This window comes from Micropterus dolomieu, linkage group LG05 (genome assembly GCF_021292245.1).
Source record: "Micropterus dolomieu isolate WLL.071019.BEF.003 ecotype Adirondacks linkage group LG05, ASM2129224v1, whole genome shotgun sequence".
NCBI lineage: Eukaryota > Metazoa > Chordata > Actinopteri > Centrarchiformes > Centrarchidae > Micropterus > Micropterus dolomieu.
Window position 1 is genome coordinate 21347775 of NC_060154.1, and position 14270 is coordinate 21362044.

The 14270-nt window shown below is 40.6% G+C and overlaps 1 protein-coding gene across 3 annotated transcripts in view; it reads left to right on the forward strand.

The window, feature by feature from the left end:
- lingo3a (leucine rich repeat and Ig domain containing 3a) overlaps nucleotides 1-12961 on the forward strand; it is a 36416-nt gene extending 23455 nt beyond the window's left edge. For 2 of the 3 annotated variants that reach the window (XM_046048610.1, XM_046048613.1), the window contains one exon: nucleotides 8420-12961. In XM_046048610.1, coding sequence (XP_045904566.1) covers nucleotides 8481-10313 — 1833 coding nt within the window. In that variant the 5' untranslated portion in view covers nucleotides 8420-8480 and the 3' untranslated portion in view covers nucleotides 10314-12961. Of the gene's footprint in view, nucleotides 1-3830; nucleotides 4038-8419 lie in introns of those variants that run through there. The other variant, XM_046048612.1, reaches the window with a different exon arrangement.
- The last annotated feature ends 1309 nt before the right edge of the window (nucleotides 12962-14270 follow it).

The window sequence follows — 14270 nt, forward strand, 5'->3', positions numbered from 1 at the left end:
CCCCTCCCCCCACACACACACACACACACACACACACACACACACACACACACACACACACAGAGAATGGGCTTATGTAAAGCGCAATGAGTGGGCATGGTAGAAATGAGTGTGAGTGTGGATGTTATGCTTCGGCCTGTGTGCCTTTTCTGGAGAGCACTTGGCTACACCTACACACTCTCAAACATGCTTCTTGCTCATTTGTCAGCTGTGTCCTACACCTGCAGTATGATTATTGGTCTGGCAATCTCATCCTCTTTTCTGCTGCTGTAGATACTTTCTGTTGAGAGTGATACATATATGATAAATGCGCTTCCATTTAGAGGCTCTTATTATGAATTTCTAGAGTTAGGTATCTTTCCATGATGTTAAAGGATAAGGCTGGTAATAGTCTATGAAAAGAATGAAAAGAACAACAACAACAACCAAAAATGTTCTGTGCATCCCACGCCTGATATAGCCTCTTTGTGCCATGAAGCTCCATTGTTGTCCAGAAATCCATAAGCATCAATGAGCCACATCATTGCACCGGTTTACGTGTTTTTTTCCTTATGACTAACATGGGCACTGTAATTTATTTTGAGTCCATCTCACATGCTCCTGGAAATACTCACTAGAGCCATATGTGTATTAATCAATGGCTGAAAATAGTCCCAAACAAATGTACTCCTGTTTGAGTAACTTTTGGTAAGAGCTAACAGTTCCCAGCTTTTTTTTCAGTTATAAAAATAAAAGCAAACATCCATGACCTTTTTTGTTTTTGTTTTCTTAAAGATTTACGTCCTCTGTGTAGACACATTGGAGAATTCGGAAACTATTGTTTTTTGTCATTTCATGTGAATTTTCCAAAATATAGAATCACCAGTCATATTCTTGAACATGTCACATCTTACAAAATGTGAGCTAAGACATGCATGGCTCATGCCCAGTCTATTAGCTGCTAGGCTGCATTTACATCTCTTGTCACTGCACTCACTCACACACATAAACACGCAATTTCAGCTTTTTAGAGAAGCTTTATGCATACGTTAACTGCGCGTGTGCGTGTTTAATGTGTACGATTTAGCCGAGCTTAAGTGCCCTCTGTCTGATCTCATTCTAATGTCCTCATGTTGAAACATGTGGGTGCCTCACGATCTATTATTTTGAATAGCTGTGAAGGACAGCGTTTACATAAGGTCTATAAGCTTAATTTGCTATCGTTCAAGCCCTAATAGCTTCTGTTTAAACAAAAAGAGGCTGGAGTAAAGGAAAAAAATGATGTAGCAGTTTATGCAGGAAGCGGTGGTGAGAGGAGGGGGTAGAGAGGTGGCAGAACATCTCACTGAGCCCCCTGCCCCTACAGCTTTGCAGCCCACTCTGCTTTCTAAATATGGCTCTGTTTCTATTTAGTCTGCACTTGGCTTTTTATTTTTTTTAGCTTAAAAGCCACACTTCTCTCACTCTCTACCTAACTCGCAGGATATCTGCAGTGTCTGGATGGTAATTTGGCTGCAGCCAGAGAGCACAATTCTGGGTCACACACTCTGCCATCTGTACTTTACAGACTGAATTCAAAACATTTTTAAACATTTTTAAAATATTTACCATGTTCACTGTATTAATTGTGAACGTTGGCATGCTAATGTTCACCTTTTAGCACTAAACACAAAATACAGCTGAGGCTGATGAGATTAGTTTTGCAGGTACTTGGTCATAAACAACAAATTTGCATTTTGACCTGATAGTGGCACCAGATGAGAAGGTAAGGGATCACCAAAATGATCACAATTCACTCTGAGGGAGATATGTCTCTATCAGATACCACGGAAAACCCATCCAGTAGCTGTTGATGATAATTCACCTGAAACAAATGTCAACCTCATGGTGTTGCTAGAGGAAATGTTAGGAGATCACCAAAGTCATTATGATACCTTTTCTAGGAACCATGAATGTCTGTACAAAGTTTTATGTCAATTCACCTAGAAGTTGTTGAGATATTTCAGTCAGGAACAAGGAGTAGACCCAAAGACATCAGCGATATACACAAAATGTGATCAATTCTGAAATGAGTGTTTCATAATAAAGATTAAATGTGAGTTAAATACAATAATGGCTTAGTTTAGGGATAGGGTCATAATGCCCTTTTGGCCCTGCTAAAGTTTAGTATGTATGAGACAGGACATTCAGGAACAAGTACAGTTCTGAATGCAGAAATGTGACACTAAAGATTGTGGCACTAGCAACCAATCAGCACCTCTGTTTGCATCAGCAGCTGCTATATAGTGTACAAAAGATCATGAAAGAAAAGACACCAACAACAGCTCCTCTACCAAAATCTCTTTAATGAAATTTTAATAACATCATATTCCCAGTTGTTTCCTTCAGCTCCTGACTAAAGACAGCTTAATGTTGATATCATGACAATCACTGCATGTGGCTGCCATTACCCAGACGTGTATTGAATATTTTAATCTGGCTGTTTTATAAGGCAGTAATTGATTCAAGTGCACATAAGCGACTAGAAAAAAGATGTTATGCTGTTTGAGTTCTTCAATGAAATTGTTACTTCAGTGTTCATAAATGTTAAATGCAAATCGCAGCTAGCTTCTGCACTCTCTCTTTGTGAGGACATGTGAACGAATATTTGACTGAAGCCAAAAGACAGCAGACGATGTCTGTATTGTGGATTTTATTAAGCTGGAAACATACCATTTGTAGGTTATTTGATAGCTTCAGGCCTAAATTAATTTGTTTCTTGTTGTATCTAAAATTTGAATCACAGTACAAGTGTCAGCTGCACTTTCAAGCATCACAAGAGCAGACAACAACAGTAAGAAGCCATCCTCTTTGATTGTCTTTAATTTTCATCGCAGCCCAGTTTGAGTCTCTAGTAGTGTGTCTTCTGTAGTACCGAGGGGAGGACTCAGGCATTTAACCTCCACATGGACACAAAAACATTATGTTGAGTATGTAAAACCGTGCCATGTGTTGGCAATGCGTAAGCAGGCTGTTATAGAGAATATGTTTTGGGCTCTAATTGATCCATTTTAGTGTCTCACAACAGATCAAACATACACAAGGCCACTTTTCCTTTAATGATACCATTCTGAGAAAATGCAAGTGTTACATTTAGAGAGGTTTGTAGTGCAGTTATAAAGCGACACCGCTTTTGCACGAAGACAGTGTATGACATGTCAGAGTATTTAAAGCACAAATGATAAAATCAATGATAGCTGAATTCTATTTTGCTGCTTCAGTTTCAGGGTCCTAGTCTTGTGCACGCTGGCTCACGGTCACGCTGCTAATAGGACACACACAGAACGGAGCCATCGTTGATGTTATCCGTAACACCTGCACTTTTCCTACAAGTCAAAATTGCTGCTGTGAAAAAGGCCTATTATGCTCCTAGCATAATACTATCTGATTCTGTGCCTTTTAAGTAAAAACTCTGTTAAACTTTCATGCACTTGAAGGCCACAACAAACTTGATGATTATGCTGGCAGTGTCTCTTTAAGACCTTTGGCTTTGCAGAGTCATTACGTAAACAATTTTACAGTTTGTTGACAGCTGAGATGCCGAGATATATAAAGCTAACAGCAGCAGGTGTGGCTAACAGCACGACACTCTTAACAGAAACTAAAAAAAAATAGTTGTTTCAATTCAATTCACCCGTGTGTATAAATATTGAGGCATTTCCAGAATATTACATTACTTCAGGCAGTAAAGTTTCTTCTAATAGAAAGCACTGGATGAGTAAATGTTGCCTGGCAACCAAAATAAAAAGACAAAGAAAAGTGACCTCCTGCTAATGCTAATGTGTGCATATTATATAGTATACTGACAATGATTTCATAAATAATTCATTGTTTGGTCATGACAGATAATATCCATCTGTCTTTTGTCACAGTTTTCAGTAGCAGGTAGAGTTAAGGCATAGAAAGACAAGGGAACAGGTATAGCTAAGAGGCATCTGTGAAATGCATGAAAATGTTACCCCAGATATTTACTGAAGAGCCGAGGAGCAGCAGTAATGAAGGCAGACCGAGACTCTAAGGTGAGGTCAGTGCACAGAGGCAGGAAACCTGCTGAGGGCATCTGGTTGACAGGTGTGTTTCAGCTGGGTATGGAAAAGAGGCAACTATGAAGAGAGTTTGATGGCGGTGGGGGGGCTGTCGCCATGACAACATTAGACACCTACATTATTGTCCTTTCGAAGCTGATCAGAGCATTGCAGCTTATATCAGAGCTGCATATTGATTCTGCCTGCAAGACAAAGCTGTTGAACATCCTCTGACTTTATGGAGGAGCTTTTAAATAATTGAACTTCACTGAACATTTCTCTCTGCCAGGAACATCATGTCTCTCTGATGAACCAGACATTTTTAACCCTGCTATATTCTACTAAGTACAGACTAACAACCTAGTCACTTTTATTCTACAGCTGTTGAAAGTGTCTTTGCTATTCTTGTGTCAGTCTCTCCTCTGTCAGGAGATACAGCTAAAGGTCGGCAGAGAAGAGTGCTGTTGTGTTCCTGCTGCGTAATCAAAAATGACGGTTATTTTTGACTGCTGCTTACTACCAGGTAACAGTAGCCTGTGTGGAGCTGCCAGTGCCCACAGGGGGGATCATGATGTATATACTGAGTGCACACTGCTTTAATCACCTGCTGTTGACCTGTGGTGCGTTAGTTGGCCGGGGCCTCTGGTCTTATCACTGAGTGACTGCTACCAGATATGGGTTTGGGAAAAAAACAGCCATGTTACTGACATTTTTAAATGTGGGGTGGGTGCAATGGATGGGGGTCGGGGAAGGAAGTTTGTGGTTTTCTGGTTCAGTCACTGCCCACTTGTTGTTGTGGGGAAAACAATTCTTAAAACTTTGCAGAAACAGCTGGCTTTTTACAGTTACAGTTTTCTGAGCGAGGCTCCATGGCCCTAAGACATGCTGATGTGGATAAAGTGTCAGACCTGCTGAAGGCTAAACATTAGTCAGCATGCACGTCAAGGTGCATGATTGAAGTCGTGTACCAGACTGACAAAATAAAAATCATATCCTCCTGTTGTTTTTTCTTAAACTAACCTGACCTAATCCAGGATATTGTTAGTACATTAGTATACTTTCAAATGTCACTGCATCTTTCACCAGTGATAGTACACTTAAACAATGTAAGTATCATCAGATTAAACAGCAAAAGAAATCCCTTCTTAGAATGAAGAAGATTAAACATTATGTATTATGAAATAAATTATTTAGTAGCCAGTAAAACACTTCCACAATAAATGTCAAGAAATTGGGAATGGAGAAAGCAACCATCCATTATCTATATATCTATAATCTGCACTTGAAAATGGAAGTACTACTACTCTGTGGCAGAGGAGATAATTTTCCTCCCAGGAAGCATTAAAAAAAAGGAAAGAGAGGTCATGTGAGATCAATGAGCACGTGCTGTATTTTATATGAGAACTGCATTACGTACCACCTCTCCAGTACTTTAAAGGTGCAATGTGTAAGAATTTAAGAAATTTAAGACTTTAAAACAATCAAAATATTCATAGCTGATATTATCAACAGGATGTGAAAAAGTAACAGTTCTGACATTATGTCAAAGATGTATATAGGTATTGTGTGGCAGAGAAATCTACTAAAGTTAGCATGCTAACCAGCTAGCCCCATCCTGCCTCATAATATTAGTCTGTACCTCAAGAGTCGATACTCCAATGTTATATCTCAAGCCTCACTCCTCATCCAACAGAAAAATACAACCATACACCTTCTGAAATCAAGTTAACCTTGTTAACTCATCGTAAAATAAGCAGAAACAAAATATAACTCACCTAAACTGTCCTCGTTAGTCAACTGTTCTAACAATCACCAACTCTGGTTTTGTCTAAATAAACCCTTAATTCACAGAGTTGGGAGTGAAAATATTCTGGCTCTACGCGCTGATGCTGCCTCTCTGATGCCTGACCTCCCTCTCGCTCCTCTACTGTCTTCTTCATCCACCATTCCCTGTCGTCAAACTGGTTCTTTTACCCGCACACCCTGCTCTGGTTCTGGGGACCATTCTGGACTGAGAGCACTGTTAGCTGGACAGCTAACTGAGCTAATTAGCTAATAGCAGTTAGAAGCAGTTATGATATGATATGTGATATGCTGTCGCCTATTTTTTGGGAGGATACATTTTTTTTTACAGGAGGACAGAAATCTGAATTCTTACACTTTGCACCTTTAACCAGATTGAACATGACTCAGTTACTGCAAGGCCAATTTCTTGCCACAGATTTATTCAGATACTGATTTTGGTGATAGTTAAGGGGGATGTCCAATTTTAAACATCTAAGCTTGTTCATAGGTCTTGTAGAGCACTATTGCATATGTGAAAAAAAGTTGTATAAAGCTTTTTTGTGGCTCCGCGGGGAGCTGTGTGAAATCTGACAAAACTGGCTCGAGCGATATCGCTCTCTGTAGCCCACTCCTCATCTCCGCTTGAGGCTAGCAGCCCTAGCATAACACACCTGAATCTCAGACCAAACTGTGGACGCTTGATTTTTATAGGAGTGCAATAATAAATCGGTTGCATACTCTTTTAAGATGAAATTCAGCTGCCAGGTATTTATAGAGCTGGAACCAAAACCAAGGTCTGCATTTCCGCATTTGCTAATGGGCCTTGTTAGACTACAATGAATGACAAAATGTGTGAAAGGCTACGTGTCAGGCTGCTATGTCTGACACGTGTGTGTGTGTGTGTGTGTGTGTGTGTGTGTGTGGGTTAGTGTTGGTGGTGTGCATTGCTGTATACCCCAGTGTCTTTTTTTAAACTACTACTAGGGTTTGTAAAAGTCTGAAATGTTCATATTTTGTGGCTCTAAGTGATTTTTAACAATGTTCGTCTCATTTTAATCCTGTCTGCTATGAGACAGTTCTGCTCGCATTTCAGACAGTTAATTTCATTCGGTGGCAGGTTGGCTAATGGGAATATTCATCTCTGAGCTGAGGTGAATTGTAAATTGGAACATGTGTAGAGGTGAGGGACATTAAATCAGTTATTAAATCATCTGTAACAGTAGCAGGTGGGAATTTAAAACCCTTTAATACTAATAGTCCATTTTGATTGTGGTGGTTTGCTGCATGGTTATGTGTGTGTGTGTGTGTGTGTGTGTGTGTGTGTGTGTGTGTGTGTGTGTGTATCTGTTTTCTATGCATTGTCCAAGTATTGGTAAAGACAGCAAGGATATATATTATGTTCAGGTCTTTCACTAACCTTCTCAAACATTAGCACCCAGTACCCACAGTTATACAGTACATAAGGATGTGTCTATTGTTACTTTGTAAATGATGGTTAGTGTTTTCTTGTGTGTCCAGTGTTTTTTGTATCACTGAGCACATTTACTGTTTTCTTTTAATGTCATTTTCTTTAAAAAAAAAAAATTAATTTCAATGACATAACAAGCACACATTGTACATTGTGAACCTCCTGATATGTGAGAGTCACGGAGGTCGTGGCAACTTTCAATATGTTTTAACACACTGTCAGCCTCGCCAATCAATTATAATGATGTTATGGAGTATGTTTTCTGGAGTTACTTTTCATTTCACCAGTTGGTATTTCACAATGGGTTTATAAAGGGATTCCCACTCTGTTGCCAACATCCACCAGCAGACGGAGGGGTGGAGAGAGAGGACTTGTGGATTTGTTTGTATGTCCGTGTGTGTCATATGAAACCCACAGGCAAGTCAGGCTAGGCAAGCTCCTCTCATGATAAGCCTCATCCCTCAGAGACTTATGCAGATGATGTGATGGACTGTGTTACTGTAATGCACGAGTCATAGCCATCTCGCTCTGGCTGTGGCTGAATATACTATGCTATATGTCTGTTGATTGGAGTGCTCATATTACGTGCAGGTATTTTCTTCTACAGAGCAGTATGTGTATTTTTTAGTATTCTGCTTCCTCACGCTGTATAACTGGAACATTTGAGTGCATTTTTCATCTTATGAATATAACATACTTATCTGTTTATCTGTTTCCCTGTTTTTACAATGCATGAAATAGCTAGAGAGTAAAACAACCATAAAACTGACTCATAGCTATTTGGACATTTTTGTGTGTGCTGGCATGTGATTTTAAAACCTGACTCTGCTAGCAAGACACAGTCGAACCATTGTAAATCGAACTGTTTCAACTGAATACAGACCCAGTCCTTTGAGGATTATCTTGGAGTTCTAGCTTTAATTTCACTGCTGTGCCGGGTCAATTAGAGTTTGTAATTGTAATTCCACTCATTTAGAGTGTTTGATCGCTGCTGTTGAAGGGGAATTGAGTTTAATTAATTTGTCTCACTGTCTGTTTCTTTGTCTCTCCCTCTCATTCTTTGTGGCCTCCTATCCACCCTCCCCCTCTCCCTTCCTTCTTTCCCTTCTTTCTCTTTCTTCAGGTATCTGGCCCAGTGATTCAACCCCAAACAGGAGCTAGAGGAAGCAGTAGAAAAGAGGGCCATGGCGGTAAGCCTGGGCCAGGATGTCAGCTGTCTCCTGCCTTTCTTGTTCTTGCTACTGATGATCACAGTGTCACCCTCTCAGGGTCAAGGATGTCCCCAGCGTTGTGAGTGCATTGCAAAACTCAAGACTGTGTCCTGTTATGGTAAACGCCTGTCTGCACTGCCAGATGGCATCCCTCTGGACACCAAGATCCTGGACCTAAGTGGGAATAAACTTCGCTGGGTAGAGCATGGTGATCTGCTTCCGTATCAGCGTCTTGAAAAGCTGGACCTGAGTGAGAACATGATCAGTGTCCTGGAACCAAATGCTTTTTCTAGTCTCCAGAACCTGCAGTCGCTTTCACTGAGGGGTAACCAATTGAAACTGGTCCCCATGGGGGCTTTCTCACGTCTCTCCAACCTAACTTCATTGGACCTCAGTGGAAATAAGATTGTAATTCTTTTGGACTTTACTTTCCAAGACCTGAAAAGTCTAAAAAACCTGGAAGTTGGAGACAATGATTTAGTTTATATTTCCAACAAGGCCTTTCTGGGTCTAGTGGGGTTGAGGGAACTGACCATTGAGAGGTGCAACCTGACTTCAGTGTCCAGTCAGTCTTTGTCTTACCTACATAATCTGGTGACTCTTCGGCTCCGCTACCTCAGTATCTCCAGCTTAGAGGACCAGAACTTCCGTAAGCTTGGAAACCTGAGGGGCCTCGAGATTGATCACTGGCCCTTTTTGGAGTACATTTCCCCTCACAGCCTGCAGGGTCTTAACTTATCTTGGCTGTCAATTACGCACACCAACATCACCTCTGTGCCCACCTCTGCCCTACGCACTCTGGCTTACCTCACCAGCCTCAACCTCTCCTACAACCCGATCTCTGTGTTGGAGTCCTGGGCCCTGCGGGACCTTGTTAGGCTGAAGGAGCTGCATCTGGTCAACACAAACCTGGCAGTAGTGCAGCCATATGCGCTGGGCGGTCTAAGGCAAATCCGCCTCCTTAACCTCTCTACTAACAGCCTGGTGACCCTGGAAGAGGGAGCCTTTCAGTCTGTCAACACTCTGGAGACACTGCGTTTAGATGCAAACCCTCTGGCCTGCGACTGCCGCTTGCTATGGATTCTTCAGCGCAGGAAGACCCTCAATTTTAACGGTGCTTCCCCAGTGTGTATGACGCCCGTCGAGGTGCAGGGACGGGCTCTTAACGCTTTCTCTGACTCGGCCCTCTTTGATCACTTTACTTGCCAGAAGCCCAAAATTCGCAACAGGAAACTGCAGCAGATATCTGCCCGCGAGGGGCAGGTTGTGTCATTCATTTGCAAAGCAGAAGGTGAGCCCACACCAGTGGTATTCTGGATCTCTCCTCAGCGCCGCCGCATCACCACAAAGAGCAGCGGCCGCCTAACTGTGTTACCAGAAGGCACATTAGAAATACGGTACGCCCAGGTAACAGACAGTGGAACCTACATCTGCATAGCCAGCAATGCTGGTGGAAATGACACCTATTTTGCCACACTTACAGTTAGCGGCCTGCCACTAGATGCAGCCCTTATGGCCAATCGCACTTACTATGCTGGGGACCTCAATGATACAAATTTGAATGACACCAGAGTTTTCTTAAAGTTTACTCTGGACCTCAAGACCATCCTCATATCCACAGCTATGGGCTGTATCATGTTCCTGGGGGTAGTTCTCTTCTGTTTCATTCTGCTTTTTGTGTGGAGTCGAGGGAGAGGGCAGCACAAGAACAATTTCTCAGTGGAATATTCCTTCCGAAAGGTGGATGGACCCGCCGCCAGTGGAGGACAGGGCGGGGCACGCAAGTTTAACATGAAAATGATTTGATTATTCGGATCTGTTTCTCTCATTAGTATTCTTTCCCTGATACTGTTTACGAGCAGTCTCTATATAAAGGACACAACTGTATATATGACAAAAAGGAAATCTGTATGGATTTGATATATTTCTATTGCTTTGTTGTGTGTTTGCATTATTGTGCAGAAAAGTAAAGCTAAATTATAGTTAAAGACGTCTCAAAATGTTGAATAGACTGTTAAAAAACAAAGCGACAGAAGCACTCAGAGTCCCACCAGTCTTTAACCTCGACAAAGCTCTTGCCAATTCCACCCTTCTTCCCTACAAGGAACTCTGTCCTCTTCATCTTTAAAGGACTTCACCTCTCTGCTCCATCTGAGGTGATTCAAGCTCTCTGTCTCCAAAGTCATGAATACATTATAACAGGGTGGTGCTCAATGAATGCCAAGGACTTGCCAATATGTATTTGAATAGTACCAGCTATATACTGCATATTTAGACTCATTTACAGTCAGGACCTTAGAGCACTATTGTGACATTAATATAGAGGCTCTGCTTTTTTTCTGATGGTAGGTTTGTACAGAATACATTTGACACCAAGAGACTACTTTCCGCAACACTGCCAATTTGACCGTAAAGCACCATGTAATGTCAATGCAACTCTGTGATATCTCATTGGATAAAACTAAAAGTTGGTGAAAGCTGTTTTTAAACTAAAATGGGACTCTACAGGTTAAGCTACAATTAAAGGACCCAATGAACATTTGTGTGGTGACAAATCAGTACATGCAAATGCACACTTGCTAGTTAGGTTTTCCGTTGTTGTCTTCTCAGTACACACTATACAAAACTCTTACCCTCTTGATCTGAAAAAAGACTAAGGACGCATGTACAGAGTTGGCTTCTTACTTTGAATTTGTATTATTTGTAAATGGACCATTTGTTAGGGAGCATTCATCCCAAAGTTGAATAGATCATACTGTATAGGTAGGATATATACTGTATAAGATGTATTATATATTTTGTAATCATTGAAGTCCTTGTGGTTGTTTATGGTACTGTTGAGTGATCGATACGATTTTTCTGTTCCACTGCAATTCTACCGTTTCCAAATCAGTGATATCCAGTCTGGAGCTTTTACAGTCTCACCTTATCACGTCATCAGATAGATATTACACTGAGACTTGCCTGCTCCCTCCCTGAGCTCACACAACAAATCATGAAAGGCGTTTACATCAGATTTCAGTTCACCTGCCTATTTTTGGCTGTAAGTGACAGTGGGGAGGCTTGGCTGACCAGCGGGGGAAGGCGTTAAGTAGGTTTTCATCAGGACCTCGATGTGGTTGAGACACGCAGGGAAAAATGCTAATGTGATAAAGACCTCGCAGACTGGAACAAAAGTCACAATGAAACTGAGCCAGAGATGAGAAGGAGTTGAGGTATTCTTGGAGGACACTATAATCCAACGTTCTGGGTGCTAACTTTTCACAATATATATAACATTAAGTAGAAGTGGTTATGAAGGTAATTTCAGTATGATTCATTCAGATGATTCATTCATGATAAAGGCTGTTTCTGTACTCCCGCATGCAAAAAGCAGTCGTAGCACTCAGTTTTGGGCCTTCTACATATGGTAGTTTCAATTCTATATAAAAAACAGAAACTGGGAGCATTAAGTACAGATTCCAATATAACGTTTGACATCATTTGGAGAGAGATAGAAACCATGTAAACTGTTTACAGTATTCTAACCTCACGGTTTGTCTCTTGATCTGTGGGTTTAGCCTTGAGAACCAATGTCACCAGTTCAGGAATCAGTCATTCCTGTCAGCTGTAGCTTCAACTGCTGCAGTTCTAACAGCGTTACTCCGCTGCCCTCTGTTGGCTGTACATGGTACTGAATTTTCCACTATTTCTTGAGTAAAATAGGATTTGACCTCCCCAAACTTCAGACTTAATAGTAAGCCATTTATTCCATTGTGAAGTTGATGGAGTGCTGACATGGATCCAGTAGCAGTGGAAATGAAAATTAATTTTGTGTTACAACTTCTTCTGCAGGTTAAAACAAACAGCAAGAATTGCAGGCAGAATAAAAAGTCCCATTTTACTTCATTTAGCGTTTGTGTTCATCCACACATACACTACACAACACATTTTACAGACTAATTATTTACAATTATTATTACTTAACTGTGAATATGTTACTGGACTGATTTGACACCTGCTAAGCTTCATCTCTGCATTTCAGAAATGTAAACAATTGATGGTATTTTTCACTGTCCTTTACTGAATTCATCCTGTAAATATGGAAACCATTGTGTCTGGAAATTGTGCTAGACTGTTTTGTATTGTATTGTTTTATAAAAAAGGAAGCACACTATTTATAAAGCATGTTCTATTATCTGCTATGATGATGTCTTGTCCCCTGTCCCATTTTTTTATAGCAGTCATCCAGTCACTCAACCATTATGGTGGCAGTCTGAGAAGTTGATTGAGACTCTCCAATAAACCCGTGACCCCGCCACTGTGAAATTTTGTGTTGCAATTTTTTTTTATGTGTTTTCGGGGGGGAGTTGTCATATTTAGATTTTCTTAAATGACTTAAATCAGATGGATGGATGTCCTGTGTACACTACACCTAAAGATATACTGCTTAGAACAAAATGTACTTGTCACAATTAATGATATGGGTACTGCATTTACTTTATGTTGTCATTGTTCAATTTCTATGCATTCATCAAAACACAAGTTACAAAAATAAATAAAATTTTGTGAGCATATAAAAAATTCTTTGCATTCACACTTTGATGTGTTGTTTGTTTGTCATAGATCTTGTTGAGCCGGAATCATTTAGCTATAACAACTCCATTTATTGTAATCAGTGTACATTATAAAACTGAACTGAGCGCCGTTGTTATTCTGTGGGCTGGTGAGATCACACCGTGCTATTCTGACTCGTAACTGGTCAGGTGAAAGACAAGAAAAAAAAGTGGTTTGCATTTCAGGGACATGTCAAGGAGGAAGTAGAAAGCAACAGGAAAATGTTCAGCACACAGTACCCATAAATTAATCAAAACCTGTTCCAATTTTAGAGTCTTTAAAATCCCCCTCCACCCAAAAATGTGTTTAGCTAAGTGGTGCTTCACTCTGCAGAATGATGTATGTGCACAGTCTGACACCAGAAGGCTGTTGTCACATTCATTTGCGGAAAGGGTGAAGTTTCTCTGTGCTCACCTTAAACCTGAGTCAGACATTTACTGTCTGTACAAGCATGATTTGGTCTAATATGCAGTTTACACAATGTAAACACAATTGTTTTAGACAAAAATAAAATGTTGTAAAACAAGTCTTTAAAGTGTTTTCTTTTGCATAAAGTTGAATTAAAGGGACTGTGAATACCCACATTTATATACGTAAGTGTCTTTTTAAGGTTTTGGGTCACCATGACCCTTCTACACAGCTTCAATGATCTTTGACACGAAGTCTCCTGGAGGCATGCACATCATTCTTCTGAAAGATTTTCCCTCAATTGGGGAAACAAATGTCTAATTACATCAGTCCAAAATTTCCATAAAGGGTTCAGTTAGTCACTATGAATGACAACATGTATGATTCATTTGTTGTGCTTATAAGTGAGAGAGCTTGTGTCCCCCGTGAATGGTAGTATTGTCATATTGGAACATATCACTCACACCACGACAGAAAGGTTTAATCAAAGGGTAAAGACTATCACTTAAAGTAATTTTGTACTGATTATAGTGACCATTCCCTCTCAGGAGATAAGTGCATCCAAATCATCCCAGGAAAATGTCTCCCCAAAGCCTAACAGAACCACCTTGACCCTCACTGTTGGGGTCAAGCATTCACACCTTACCCGTTCTCTTGCCGTTTGCTGACGCTTGCATCCCTCCCACTTGCCAATAATATAGTGAAGAATGACTCATCTGAACGTTATCTCTTTTTCCCACCTCTATAGACCAGTGTCCA